Raw genomic sequence first — 15,150 nt, 5'->3', positions numbered from 1 at the left:
GCAGGGGGAGTGGGAGAGGAAGAAGCAGGCTCATAGCGGAGGAGCCTGATGTGGGGCTCGATCCCATGACGCCGAGATCACGCCCTGAGCCGAAGGCAGACGCTTAACCGCTGTGCCACCCAGGCGCCCCAAGAGCTTGACTTTACAGCCAAACCCTGCTCCTGACTTGTACAGTCATGAGGACGCAGCCATTTTCTGGGACCAGTCTGAGTCCAGCTTCCTGACCAGGGAGCAACCCTGTGATGGTTCACTGAAAAGTCTGTTGTGAGGTTGAAACAAGGTAGCACAGAAGGCATTTCCCCTGGGTCTGGGCACATCTCAAGAGCTTCACTAATAGCTAATGTCAGAATCAGTCTCTTGTAGCCAGGAATCAGAGCTTCTGCCCTAAGCATGAAATGTGTGACTTCTAGAAAATGCCTGGGTTCTCTTTGCTCGCTGTCATCTAACCTCTCAGGTTGTTTGAGACTTGAGGGTCAAGGTACTATACTTAGACATGCCGCGTTAAACTGCACACCATCTGGACCCACCTGCCCCATTGTGTCTGCCTCTTCCCATCCCCTCCCCTTGATTCCCCTGGAGGGAACCTTGCATTCTAACCGCACTGGTCTTCTGGCTACTTCTAACATGTGCTTTTGCCCAAGACAGGAATGCTCTCCCCACCCACTCCCATATGCCTGACTAATTCCTTCAGGTCTCAGTTTAAAGGTCACTTCCTTGGAGAGGCCTTCAATAATGACCGGACTGAGTCAAGCTCCTCCCCGCCCTTCCACCAAAGACTCTGGGAACGCACCCTTCGCAGTCTCTGCAGTAATACTGCTTGCACATCTTTGCAGCACTTTGCAAAGTGCTGGGCTTGATAGGTAATTGTGATCATCTTTTTAATAATCTGTTAAATATCTCTTTTCCTTACGTGACAGTAAGTGGGCAGAAACTCCATCCATTTTTGTCCATGAATAGTTGATGCTTGACTGATGGGCCCGAGTCCTGCTTACCTTAGTCCTTGATGTCCCCTCTCCCTGGAACACTATCACCCCATTTTTCTGTCAAACTCCCACTCATCTCTTTTAAGATACAATTCCAAGTCAGCTTCTCAGTGAAGCCATTGCTCAACTCCCTTAGGTGATGTATTGTTTCCAAGGTACATTGTAATTACCTCTGTCACAGCAATTAATATATTGGGTGCCATCAAGTTTTTTTTTTTTTAAGATTTATTTATTTACTTGAGAGAGAGAGTATGAGCAGGGGGAGGGCAGAGGGGAGAGAGAGAGAGAATCCTGAAGCAGATGCATTGTTGAGCGCAGAGCCCAATGCTGGGCTCAATCCCAGGACCCTGAGATCATGACCTGAGCTGAAATCAAGAGCCAGCTGCTTAATCGACTGAGCCACCCAGCCGCCCCACCATCAGCTTTTGATAGTAGGATTGATGTCTTACGTAGCTTCTCACTTCCAGTACTTAGTCGCTGCCTGGCATAGAGGAGGAGTTTCTAAACATTGGGTGAGTGAACACGGTAACACTACCTTCTGAGAGAGTAATGATCATTCAATCCCATGTTAATATCCTAAGGTGGAAAGATTTTGACTATTTTTTTTTAAGATCTTATATTTTTATTTGACAGAGAGAGAGACAGCGAGAGAGGGAACACAAGCAGGGGGAGTGGGAAAGGGGGAAGCAGGCCTCCCGCCAAGCGGGGAGCCCGAGGCAGGGCTCCATCCCAGAACCCCGGGATCACGACCTGAGCCAAAGACAGATGTTTAACGACTGAGCCACCGAGGCACCCCAGATTTTGACTATTAATGCCAAGAATTGGTCACCATATTACCTCCTAGAAATGTCTTAAACCACACAGTAGGCTCATCAACCTTTCTTGGTATATTGTACTTGCTACACCAGATTTATCATTCATTTCTTATGCTAATAGCCATTTCTAGAAATTTTCAGAGATCTTTCATGTAAAGATCTTTAATGTGTTGTGAGGTGAAAAAAAGAACATTTCATTGTACGTTGGATTCTCCTTAGAATTCGATCACGATTATAGTCTACTTCATTTTTTTCTGGCTTTTCCTACTTTAACAGTTGAACTGTGGAAATACTAGCGTAGACACTGATACTGATACAGTTCAGCGAGCAAGAGAGGAGAGAAAAATACAGAGCAGAATAGAATGGCGGGCTTCCTGAGATTTCATAGTCTTGCCTGGAGTATCTTTGACTCTATTTCAATTGGCCTGGATGAATAAATTTTTTACAATAAACATCACAAAAACAACTAATATTAGTAACTATTTTTTACTGAGTATTTTTACATGTTATATTTAATACAATCCTCTTGAACATTTTCCAACCAGAGAAATATGTTGATGATTTATACCTAGAGGCCCCAACTTGTTATAAGAGATTGAAGAATGGATCATGAATCTTGACCCAGCTTTTGAAGGAGACTAGACGCGCCTCTACCTTGGCCTGTAAAGTTTGATAATAGTAACAACAGTAATCACATAATAGTTAGAGCAGCAGCTACTCCTTTGTAGGTCCTGACATTGCTTTGACGATCTCCTCTTCCCTCTCTCTCTTCTCTAGCCATGTGGTTTGATGGGACTCCCAGACCCTAGTATTGAAGGCTGATCTACACCTAAGCCAATCAGTATGTCACAGACCATCTCTCGGTCATGGTGATTGGTTCAGGGATGGATATGAGACCCAATCAGATCAATGAGACACAACCGTCCTGAGAGGCGGCGAGGAGCTGCTGTTGCCATCTTACTTATTCCCATGGACAGAGAGTGGGGTCTGCTGGATACTATCATATGGAGCCTGAGCATGACGCTAACACTTTCCACAGCAAGCTGAGTGATGGAGGGAAATCAAAGCCTGATGATTCCATTTGAGCTCTGCATATAGCCAGGTTTAGGCTACTTCTGCTCATGCTTTTCAATGATTTATTCCAATAAAATTGCTTTTTACTTAAATTGAATTTTCTGTCACTTGCTACCATAGGATTCTGATACATTTCTGATTGGCCAGCACTAAGCTAAGCCCTTGTATGTATATCAGCTTATTTAATCCTTAATGTTCTAGCTGGCATTAGGGTTCATGAAGGTTTCAGTCACCATACTGTTCCCTGGACATGGCTGGAAATTGGTACTGTGTTCCTTCTCAGGGCTCCACATGCTGTCAGATGCCATCCATTTCTCTCTCTCCCTTCCCCAGCCCTCCTAATCTATTCATTCTGCTATCCTCCCCTTCTCCTTCGTTCCCTTCCCAAAACTTGAGTTCAAGTCTCCGGGGAGATAAACATTAACCTCTCGACCCAGCAAGCTCTGGGAGTCCGGACTTAGTCATTCTGCTGCCCAAGACAGGGGGCTGGCTGAGATGATCGTTGCATAGCCCTTCTGGCTGCTTTGCTATGGAAGTCACAGCTCTTCTCTGGGTTCCAGAGATTGCTTCTTCCTTTTCTGGCCCAGAGCCATCCTCAGAGGCTTCTTTGACAGCACCCAGGGCAACCCGGGCTGATAGGCACCCTGCCTAGATAAGGCATGTCACTGCCTGGGCATTTGTGTGCAGCTGGCTCTGTTTGAAATCCTGCCTCTCTCTGACTTCACTTCCTGAATGTGCTGACAGGCCTCTGAGCCAAGTCAAACAGGTTCCCAATGCCATGCCTGCAGAGCATTCCCCTGTGAGTGCAGCTGGGGAAACAAAACTTTTCTCCAGCCCATAGAGAGGACCTGCCAGCCCTTATATGACCAAGAAGCAGGCCCTGTGAGACCTTGTTGAATCTTAGTGGGAAACATTTGCATTTCAGTGAGGAAGGTTTGTGTGTATGTGTGCATGCATACTGGCTTGGGGCATGCGGTGGGGGGTTCCTGGTTATTTCTTCTTAAATTAACAAGTCTACAGTGAAAAATGACTAATTCTTGCTTGTCTGCTCCATACAAGGGCTTTACATGTATGCTCCTCCTGCCACCTCTGAGGGAGCCATGGCTGGCCTCATTTTCACAGAGGAAGGGATTAAGGCTTAGCAATATTAAGGTACCTGCCCCATGCTCCTCCAGGAACAACTGCAGAGCCCGGATTTAACCTCTAGACACTTGGTTCCAAAATCCATGTGCCTCCTCTAACTCATAATACCTTGATTCTTCATATAGTCAGAAGGATAGGGAGGAAGAGTGGAAAGGGAGAGGCTCAGGGGTCTTTCCAGACCTGTGAAGTGTAGATGACAACAGGGTCTGTGGCAAGAAAGTTGTGAGGCTCAACTGAGATTTGAATTCATGTGGCAGTACTATTCAGGAATAGGGACATATGTATACAGTGCAAGCTCTCTGGGGTGCGAAAGACCTGGACTCAGCTTGGGCTTCCACCAGCCACTTATTCCATGAACTTGAATAAGACCTGAACCTCCATTTTCTCATGTATAAAATACAGCCCTATCATTTACTTGTGACACCCAGCACAGTGCCTGCTACATAGTAGAAACTTGGTAAATGGGATCTATTATGAATATTATACAGGTGTTTTTATTATACTTGTGAAGATACGGTTGGTTTCTTCTGGAGTTGGGAAAGGCTAGGTAATGCTACAGAAACAAGCAGCTCTCAAATCTCTGTGTCATAAAACAACAAAGGTTTTATTCTTGCTTGTGTTAAATGTCTTTTGTAGATATGCTGGGCCTGGGGAGGGACTCTGATCTACATCAGAGTTAAAGACCCACGTTAATGGACACTCCATCTCTGTGCTTCCATAGTTGCCAAAAGGAAAAATGTTGAATCTCTCACTTGCTCTTAGGCTTCCACCTTGTTGTGACAGATGTCACCCCTGCTCACATTTCATTGGCTGACACAAGTCACATGGCTCCTTACCCACCTTCAAGGAGGTAGGAGATGGGAAAGTACTACCCGATTTTGTACCCAAGACGAGAGCTGAAAATGTTTGGCGTAAAGCATTAGTGACCACCCACCGACCCAAAAAGCATCCTCCCTCTCACTTCTTTCTTGCTATCAGAGCTCTGATTTTTTACTTATTTTTAAAATAACTTTGTGTTCACTTTCCCATGTGTTTAGAAAAAGGTGATCCCAAAGGGCAAAGCATGACTGTAGGCCAATTATGGAGGTCCCATTCCCTGTTTGGGTGTATGTATGTGACCAACTCCTGACCAACGGGACCCAAGGGGAAGTCGACTGAGGTGGAGGTGGGGAGCTTCTAGGAAAGGTTTCTCTTGCTAATAAAAAGAGGAAGATTAAAGTAAAAATCCTTGCATTGCATTTACCCATGATGCCAGGAATTGCCAAAGCTATCTCGAGGCCACACAAGGAAGTTCTTTGACATACCAGCAATGGTGACATGGGAAGATAGAAAGCCCCATACCCATGATGATGTCAGTGAACGATGTTACTGAGCCCTGGACTTGGTTCATGTCTGGACTTCTTTAAATTGGGTCTTTTGTTACTGGTTCCTGTAAGCATCCTAACTGGTAGTGTGGTCAATTACATAACAGCCCAGGTTCCTGCCCACCTTTTTCCAGGACTTGTGATAAGGCCAGGGAAAATTCCTTCCACTGAGTATGAGCCTAGATGAATCAACACTCTGGAAGAGATTAGCTAGCAGCAGAAGCTGACGGACTGACAGTCCCGAGGACATCTGGGGAATACACAAATTCTGTGCAGGTAGCCAGTGAGTAGCAGTAACCCAAGAAGGCAGTGGCGTAGTGATCTGGGAATCCAATTTTATGAAGCAACAAGGAGGCAAGCATAAGGCACTATTTTTTAGCAGATGTACATGGAAGAAGTCTGTATGGCAAGAAAGTGTCAGGGCTTCTCGGCACTCAGTATTCTGGCCCCTCCAGAGAGGAGGAGTTTGCAGCAGGGCAAGGAGAGTTCATTACTCGCTGCTGGGGCAAGGATGACATAGCCCACGAGACTATCTGGTTACCTTTGCTCAGATGGTGTGCACATCAAAGAACTTTCTGATGACTAATTCAGTTCCTTGGGGTCCTTGATGTAGAAAGAGGGACGTGCCCTGGGTAAGGAACCCAGGATCACCAGGGCATCTGGTTCCTGGAACAACATAGGAGAAGAATATGGTTCTTGAAGACTAATTGGGGCCCCACCAGCCGGTGGATTAGGAACCTCAACAAAAACTCTTAAGACTCACTGGGAGCATCAATTGCTGTGTCTGTGAGTCAAAGCTAGTGACAAGACATAGCCAGGGTAGTGGTGCCAATGGCAGGAGACATAAGAGAGAAGAGCACTTTGGAAAGGATAGGAACGTGAACTGGTGAGGACAAGTCACATTGCTCATCACGCTTCCTTTGCTCACTCCATTCCAGGAAAGCAGGCTGTTTCTCAACCCCTAGGATGCCCTGAAGTCTTTCCCAAGCTTTCCCTCACATGGCCCCTCCAGCTGCTGTCCCTTCTCTTCTGCTCTTCATCTGATGAACACTAGTTACGGAGGAAGTCTCGGTTTAGGTGTTTTTTTGCAGAAAGGCCTTTTCTTCCCCGGCCCTGTTTAGATGGTTTTTCTCTTTCATAGTGCCCAGTTCTTCTTCACCGTCCTCATTGAGGTGTAGAATCAGACATTAATTGAGGTGTTTTCTATTTACTGTGTCTCTTACCAGAACAAAAACTCCATGAGGGGAGGCATCCTGTGGATTTCACTCTCCATTCCCTTCCGAGTGCCTGGCACAAAATGGGAATTCAGTGTTGCTTGATGAATCAAATAAGTGTCATATGAATGCTAGGTGTTATTGTTCAATTCCCCCCACGTAAGTAAAAACATTGGTTTCTTCGCTTGCATTGGGTCAGTTAGTCCCACTGAACTTCGTCAATTCTGGGGATGACATAAAATCAGGTTTGGGTCCTGGGGTGGTGAGGTCACAAGCCTTTTTCTTTTACATCTGTTCATTTGAGCATCCTGACACTGAGCAGGTGGACTCTGGACCATACAACGACTTTCCTTCAGATGTCAAGTCGACACAGGAAAACTTAAGTTCAGGACAAGGCGCTGAGGTACAGCGTGACCTTGCTGATGTCTCTCCTTAGGCTCGGCTTGCCAGGGAGTTGTGTGGGAAGAAATGTGCAATAATGGGGCTCAGCTGAAGCCATCTTCTCCCCATTTCTCCCCCAAATCCAGGACAGCTTTAAAGACCACAGGCGTTCTAAATTAAACTAAATCCTGTCTTTGGTATTACTCTCCTTACCTGGCATCTTCCCCACCAGTCCATCCCCCAAACTGTTATCAGCACGAATCTCTCTCAAGTTGAGAGAGTCCATTTCCTGCTCTGTGTCCTTCTACATTTCCCTATCGCCTACAGGATAACTACCAAACTCTTAGCTTGGAACTTCACAACCTGACACCTAAACCTTCCTGCTTCATCTCCCTTCATCTCTCTTCTCATATCTTCATTCCCAGCCTCTCCAAGCAGCTTAGGGCCCTCTGAACGCACCATGTTCTCCTATGCCGCTGTGTGCTCGCACACAAGTTCCTCTCCCAGCCTTTCCTTCCTGGTGAGTCCCACTGGCTCAGCTCACCTGTGAAGCTGTCACCTCTCCCATGAAGTCTCTCCTGATAATGTTCCTCCTCCCCAGATCTGGCACTTCATTGTGCTTTACCTCTGTGTTCCTCCCCGCCAGACTGTGAGTTCCTTGAGAACAGGGATTGTGTTTTGCTCATCACTGAATCCTCATGCTTAGCATAGGGCTTCAATGAGATCCAGGCCCAGGGGCATGCCCTTCTCTGGGATGTCAGAAGTCCAAAACCAAATAAACAGGGCCAGGTTCCAGAATCAGGAAGGAATCATTTCACTTCCTAGGGCCATCCCATATTCTAACCTTTCCCCATCTTCCATGACCTTCCACCTAACCCATATAGAAGACCCATGGAGGCAAGGGTAGGGCAGAGTAAAAGGCATTGTCTTTTTTGGTTAGTTCCACCAATGCACATCTTCTCTAACAATAAAAGGACATGGGGAATAGATACTTTAGCATGATCCTTACCTCCAACCAGCAACTACTGAGCACTAACCTCTAGACTCCTGAGACATGTTAACTTTACAAAGAGAAAGTCCTCTCTGTGATTACCAATGAAGTAGTTGTTTTTAATAAAGCCACATCTGGAACTATTTTTTATGCTTGCCTAATGGTCACACATTATCCTTGCCCATCCCCACCTCCACGCCTAATGTTTCAGGTAGACCCATTTTATATAAGGAGATGCCCACTTGCATTAGCGGAGGGGGGAAGGGACACCGTATGGCTAGAAGAATGTCCTACCAGCTTAGTTATTTTAAGAACACTCTTTGAAAATGGGCTTTAGAACACTCATTGAAAATTAGCTGGGCTTGAATTTTCTTGGGGTCTTCAATCCATCTGGACTTGTATACCTGTAAATGGATTAGGTATATTTCACTAGAAGAAATTAAGACCTGGAATTATTTTGGAGGAGGGTTTAAGTTCAATTGCTTGTTCAGTCATCACACATTTATTTTATAAACTTCTCCTAGTGCCAGGTACTGTACTAGGTGTCTGGGGTCCACAGATGAGTAGGATAGGGCTCTAGCCAAGAGTCATAGAGGTTCACAATGATAATACTTTGATAAGGGCTATCATAGAAGTTTTGATAAAATGTTATGAATGCTCAGTGGGAATGTTCGTTCCACCTGAAGATAGAATTAATGAATAAGGCTTCATAGAGAAGGTGCTATGTGTGCCAAGCCTTGAAGAATGGGTAGGATTCATCCCCAGGACCAGAAGGAAAGATATTCCAGGCAGATGGATGAGCACAAGCAGACGCATAGAAGGGGTGAAAAGGCATGGGATTCAGATTCACACAAAGGTAAATTTCTCATAATGAGTGTGTAGCCATTAAGTTTAGGAATTATTAACCATTTTTGAGTCATGGAACTCTGTGAAAACCAAATAAAAGCTAATGATTTATTTCCCCAGGGGAGCGTGTATGTGCCCGTGTATGCATGCACGTACACACACATAGAATTTTGTAGGCTTTTTCATTGAGTTCATGAACCTTCTGCCCCAATGGACACAAAGGGTTAAGAATCTCTGTTTGAAATATACACATATAAGACAAATTAGAAGAGAATTCATGGTTTTATGTTTCACTAGCTTCATCTTCTCCAACTACTAGTGTTACGCAAAAAACTCATTGAATGGCAAAATAAAATTAACTTGTGTCTACAAAATTAGCTGATTTTCTGTGTCCAAAGGTCATTGGTTAATTTCCTCTACCACAAGGATTTTTTTTATCCCTTTTGTTGGAATGGTTAGACTTTCAGGGATATACATTTAGAAAGTTGAAACAAACAAGTGGGGATAGGCCTGAGTTTCAGGCTTTTTTTTTTTTTTTTTTTTTTTAACACTGGAGTCTAAATAAAGCTGGGGAGTGGTGTGGCTTTTCTGTGCTGCTCTGTTGTCTGGCTTAGTCTACCTTTGCAGGTAATTAATTCCCCAGCCTGCTTATTTTTTCTAGTTGGCTCTTGTTTAGCTTCCATAGAGCCCCACCCCAAAGTGCTTTATTGTCCCTCTGCTGACTATTCCTACATATGGTCAAAATCAACTCACCTTCCGGGTTGCTGACATCGGCAAATTCACTGTTTGGCAAACTCCGCGCTGCTCCCAGTAACCCTTTGTTAAAGAAGTGTTATTACAACGGAGTGGATCTGATAGCTAACAAGTCTGTCCAATCTCTTGTACTCCTAGATACACTCCTAAGGAGAAACTCTTTCTGTCTTTGGATTTACAGCCACAGGCAGGATATTAGCACTCTCAGACCTGTTGGGTACTGGAGCACTGCTAATGAGCAAACAGCCCTGCCTCAATTAGTGGTTTGTGAAATATTCCTGGATATCAAATCGCTTTTGCTGCTTGATAATCATACCGGCTCTTGGGATGAAAAGCAACCAAGCAAAAATTGTTCCCTTGTTGCCTACTGCCTTGTTGATTTCCCAAGTTATATCTGTAGACAGAATTTAAGTTTGCCATTTCCCCAGAGCTAAGGTTTGATTTACACCTGTAATCACTGTGTTGGTGTTCATGGTTTCTCTTATGAATCTTTTCCATGGTATATAGATTACCATCTTTGAGGGCTATTTCTGTAATAATAACTTAAACAAGGTTGATTATTTTAGAAACAAATTAAGAAATAAACTGTAGAAGAATCCCAAATGGTAAACTGCTATTGTGGTAATTTGCCTAAGTAAATGTGTTTATTTCAGAGAGAGAGAGAGAGAAAAAGACAGCGCAAGAGAAGAGGGGAGTGGAGGAGAGAGAGAGAGAATATTAATGAAACTGGGAGAATGTTTCATCCAGATTGCAAATTCTGTGTTGACTCTTCCTAAATTCTTTGCTTCTTAATTACCCAGTAACTTCAGATGGCAGTAATGTTAACCCCAGCAACTGAGAAGAAAAGCTTCAGTGTAGAGCTTGGGAAGCAAAAAGTAGTAAAGGGAAAGGAATTCAAGATCTGTTATTGGTATTTGAATACGTTTATTGTGACAAGAATGCTGTTATAAATATTCATAAGCAAAGACCATCTTTTTTATCTAGGGATTGTTAAAGATTCCAAATTGGAAGGATACATCTTTTGCAAAAATCTGCCACTGTTACTGCTTTGAGAATAAGCAACTACTCTTAAATTTCTGCTAACATCATAAATGGTCACAGCACATGCCACTTGGTATAATCCAGATTTCAAATTGTTTTGACTTCCCAGGGGACTGCCTGTCCCTCTCCACCACAACCTCCCTTCCCTCAGCCTTGTGAAGGGCCACACTACCCTTTGTAAGCAACTCTATATAGATTGTTGGGGGAGGGAAGAGGATAAGTTGACAAGAGCATCAGCTACAGTTATTCTCAAGTCCAGTAGAGAATAGTTTCCACTGCTTGATAGTAAGAAGCACTGAGAGTGATTTTAGTTGACTCTTCACTCTTTCAACTTCACCTAGATAGGTAATCCATAGATAATGCAGAAAAGAGGTTGTGGGAGGGGTACTTTTCCAATATTTTATTGTATTTTCTTAAATATCCTTTCTGGAATTTTCAGGAACAAAACATAAAAAAATTATATACTTTATTACAAATGGTAAACTCAAGAGTGCTCCAAATCTCTTATTTACAAACAACACTGGGCAGGACACCCAAACAAACAAACATGAAATAACTTACAAAGGCATGAAGCTGTTTATTGACAGTAATCAGCTTTCATCAAATTAAAAAATATATATATGTACATACACAGTTAAGGAAGGCAGGCCAGAAAGAGTTCATTTGCAGGCTCAGCCTCGCTCTCACAAACCTCCCTCCCGCCTCCCCTCCCCCAACCCCCCCTTTGTGTTCTTAAGGAGTACTACAGAAGCAATCTACAGTCTCTATTGCAGTTTGGAACCCCTCCCCCTCCCCCCTTTAATACTGAATGAGATCGAATGTTAGGTCCATGCAGTTCTTGGTCAATGTTAAAGAGAAGTCTAACGTTCTGTTCGCGCGGGGACAGCCCGTTCGCAAAGCGGGGCAGCCCGCAGGCAGCCGCTCCCTGGCCCCATGCCAAGGGAGGGCGCGCCAAGTCCTTCCCACTCGTGCACACTGGGGGCGCCGTCAGGACGCCGCCCAGTCCAACTTGGATACCCTTGGCTTTAGTCCTTGGACACTTCTTTTCTCTCTCTCTCTCTCAACTTGTCAAGTTCTCAAGTCTGTCTCTCTGTGTATTTTTTTTTCTCTGTTGCCCCTCAGCCCCCAACAGTCTCTCCTCAAAACGTTTGCAACTGCTGCGTTAGCATGAGTTGGCACCCACTGTTAACGTGGTTCATGACTTTCTGTTTAAGCTGTGCCACCTGTTCCCTGAGCATGTTGGCCGTGGACGCCAGCTCCGAGTTCTGCGCTTTCAAGGTTTTCACTTTTTCCTCCAGCCTGGCGATCCTCTCCAGCTTCCTTTTCCGGCACTTGGAGGCAGCTATGCGGTTCCTCATGCGCTTCCTCTCCGCCTTGATCCTCTCCTGCGACTCCATGTCGATGGGGGACAGGGGCGGCGTTTCCCCGGGCATCTCGGGCACCGTCTGCGGCTCCTCCTTCAAGGCCTGAAGCCGCGGGTGCTGCACGGGGATCTGCTGGGGCAGGTGGTGCGGCGGCTGCGGGGGCTGCTGCTGCTGCTGGGGCTGCGCGGGAAAGGCCAGGCCGGCCGCGCCGTAGGAGGGCGCCCCGCCGCCGCTGCTCAGCGCGCCGGGGTTGAAGTTGCTGAGGTTGGCGTAGACCGGCGGCTCGCTGTGCAGGCTGGCGCTGAAGCCGCCGCTGCCGCTGCCGCCCGCCGCCGAAGCCACCGCCGGAGCCACCATGCCCGCCCCGCTGACCGGCTGCGCCGCAGACGTGACGCTGGGCAGCGTGTTCTGGCTGTGCAGTTCGGCCAGGGCGCGCACGAAACCCTCGGCGAAGCCCTCCTGCTCGTCTGTCACGTTCTTGGGGCACAGGAACTGCGTGGGGGTCGGCGTAGTGGTGATGTGCCCGTTGCTGGACTGGATTATCAGGCGCTCCAGCTCGGGCGACGCCAGCTTGAGCAGCCCCACGTCGGGCGAGGTGAGGAGGTCCGAGTTCTTGGCCCGGAGGTGCGGCTTCAGGCTGCCCACCGGGTCGGCCAGGTTCAGGGTCATGCTCTGTTTCAGGATCTTGGGGTTACTGTAGCCGTAGGCGCCGCTCTCGGACTGGAGGAACGAGGCGTTGAGGGCATCGTCGTAGAAGGTCGTTTCCATCTTTGCAGTCATAGAACAGTCCGTCAATTCGCGTGGGGTTAGTTTGGGCTGCGCGCAGAAGTTTCGGGGCCGCAACAGCGCGCTGGCGAGCGGGGGACACCCGTGCCTCCCGGGGCCCTGGGCAAGGAAAGTTTCTCGAGGGGCGCGCGCACCCGCCGGCTGTCCTCCCCCCTGCGCCCTGCTCACCAGCTCGCTCCCGGGCGCTCAGAGTTCAGATGCCACCCGCACTCTGACTTGTCAGCTCGCGCGCGCTGCCCGGCTTTGAAAAGTCGCGGTCACTCACGGAGCGCTCTCGGGCGCAGCGGTTCCTGGGAGTCCGCGGACGAACACGCTTCCCGGAGACAGCGGCCCTCCCGGCGGCGGCAGTCAGCGCCGATCCCGCTGTGGCCGGCCGGCGGCGGGTCTCCGCCGCCCGGACTCCGACGACTGTCCCCTCCTCCGCTGCGAGGGGGAGGGGGCGCCGGGCAGCCGCGGCTCGCGCTCGCCCAAGTTCAGCAACCGGTGCGAGAGAAGCTGGGCGCACGTCCCTCCTCAGTCTCCTCTCTCCGCTGCCTTCTTGTCGTCACCGTCGCCGCCGCAGCTTCAGGCGCAGCAAAGCTCTGCAAAAGTTCGCTCCGGGACTCGGGCCACTTGTCCCCTGTCCTCCTGGCCAGGAAAGTTCTTAGCCGCTGGAGCCGCTCTCCGGACTTCCTCGGACGGACTGTCGCCTCTCTCCGCGCTGTCAGCAGCTCCCGGGCAGCGGGGCTCTCCTCCTGGGGGCGGCTGGAGAAGGGGCTCTCCGGACGCTCCCCAAAACACCAGCCCGGGAGCCACAGGCGCTAGCTCTGGGCAGTTGGTGAGAAAATGGAAAAGAAAATAAGATTTGCAGCTCGGACTCTACTGCCGTCTTGCCTGCCTGTGTCTGTCTGTCTCCCTGAGTCCGCGCACCTCCACTCCCGCCTCGCTGCTTCAGCCACACTCAGTGCAACTCTGAGCCCTTATCCAGCCCGAGCTCAACACTTATCTGCTACCAGTCAACCCCTAAAAATAGCCCATGATGTCACCCCAAGGCCTTCCCATTGGCTCGCGTCGCTCTCAAGGGGGCGGGCCCGCCCGTCGCCATGGAGACTCCACCCTAGAAGATTCTTCTCCGAACCCGCGGAGGCTCACGGGATGAGGTAATGCTCCGCTGCCCTCCTACAGTTGGGCCCTTCTTTCTCCTCCTCTCCCCCTCCCCCTCCCGCGCGATTCGCGCCGGGCTCTTTCCCCTCCCCTCCCCGGCGCGTCTTTCCCGGCCCGCCCGGTGCATTGTGGGCTGACGTCTTGGGGTTTGACTGTCTAGTGACGGTGGCTACCGCGAGTCGGGCGGACGCGGACTCTCGGAACCTCTGACCGAGGCGGGCTCAAGTTCAGGGCTCGGGCGGGAATGCCGGGGATGCGGGCACCCGGACTGCTCGGAAACCGGGCCAGGTGTCTGGAGCCGAGAGCGCGGGGTGAGGGGTATTTCCCCACTTGGGGTGCTCGATGTCATCCACGGGCACTTCGCCGCCTTGCGGGGCCAGAGGCCGATCGCCCCGGTCTGTGCCCCCCCGCACTTCCGGGGGGCGGGAGCACCGCCCTTAAGGTGGCTCTATGAAGTCCCCCGTGGGGGCGAGTGAAAGTGGGCTTAAGTTTAGGGGCGGTCTCACGCGAGCGGGCCCCCCACGATGAGGACGCTGCGAAGTTTGTCTCCTGGTCAAGTTCAGGAGCGGTCGTCCGCTCTGCTGTCTGGCTGCGCCTGGAAGCCAAGTGATTTGCATTGCTCGAAACTGGGTGCTCAGCTAAGTCCGAGTTGCACCCCCACTGCGCCCTCCGGACCATGAGTTCACAGTTTTGCCTCGATGGGGTTTTTTTTTAATAGAGGGTAGAGTTAGGGGGCAACTCAGCTTCCAATTGTGAATGAGCGTTTAGGTAATCCGAAACTTGGGTAACCCCGGTTATCGTCTGCTACCCGCCCCCGCACAACATGCAACTACACTTCACACACACACACACACACACACACACACACACACACACACACACACACACACACCCCCCCTCTGGTCCTGATTTGTTTACAGGAAAACAAGTCCGAGAGCGTCGGATACTCAGAAAAAAGTCACGCAGCGAGCCAGGGCTAAGACCAGGATTTAAAATCTCTCCGCTCCCGGTCGGGAGGTGGGCCCATATCCTGGGTAGCCTCTAGGAAGCGCTAGACACATGTAAGTGGTTCCTTGTCTGCGGTTGTTATTTTATCCTCCCCCTACCCCGCACCCCTTAGGGACAAAAGTGTATGGCGGAAAGAATACCGAAGTCGGGAATCGTGGGTTCTCTCGTGGCCAGCGCTGCCACGGTGTGAAGTGAACAAATCGCTGAACTTCTCCTGAGTTCTTTCAGGTCTGCAAGTGGGGCC

The 15,150-nt window shown here is 48.8% G+C and overlaps 1 protein-coding gene across 1 annotated transcript; it reads right to left on the bottom strand.

Annotated features, from left to right (window-relative positions):
• Window positions 1–10,471: 10,471 nt before the first annotated feature.
• JUN (Jun proto-oncogene, AP-1 transcription factor subunit) lies at window positions 10,472–13,729 on the bottom strand. The gene has a single exon (XM_026497983.4). The coding sequence runs from the start codon at window positions 12,747–12,749 to the stop codon at window positions 11,745–11,747; it is 1,005 nt and encodes a 334-aa protein (XP_026353768.1). The 5' UTR covers window positions 12,750–13,729; the 3' UTR covers window positions 10,472–11,744.
• Between the last annotated feature and the right edge of the window lie 1,421 nt (window positions 13,730–15,150).

This window comes from Ursus arctos, unplaced genomic scaffold, assembly GCF_023065955.2.
Source record: "Ursus arctos isolate Adak ecotype North America unplaced genomic scaffold, UrsArc2.0 scaffold_12, whole genome shotgun sequence".
Classification (NCBI taxonomy): domain Eukaryota; kingdom Metazoa; phylum Chordata; class Mammalia; order Carnivora; family Ursidae; genus Ursus; species Ursus arctos.
This window is presented reverse-complemented; position numbering and strand designations above follow the sequence as displayed.

Excerpts from the sequence above, each read along its gene's own strand:
- JUN (XM_026497983.4), bottom strand. The coding sequence starts at position 12,749 with ATGACTGCAAAGATGGAAACGACCTTCTACGACGATGCCCTCAACGCC.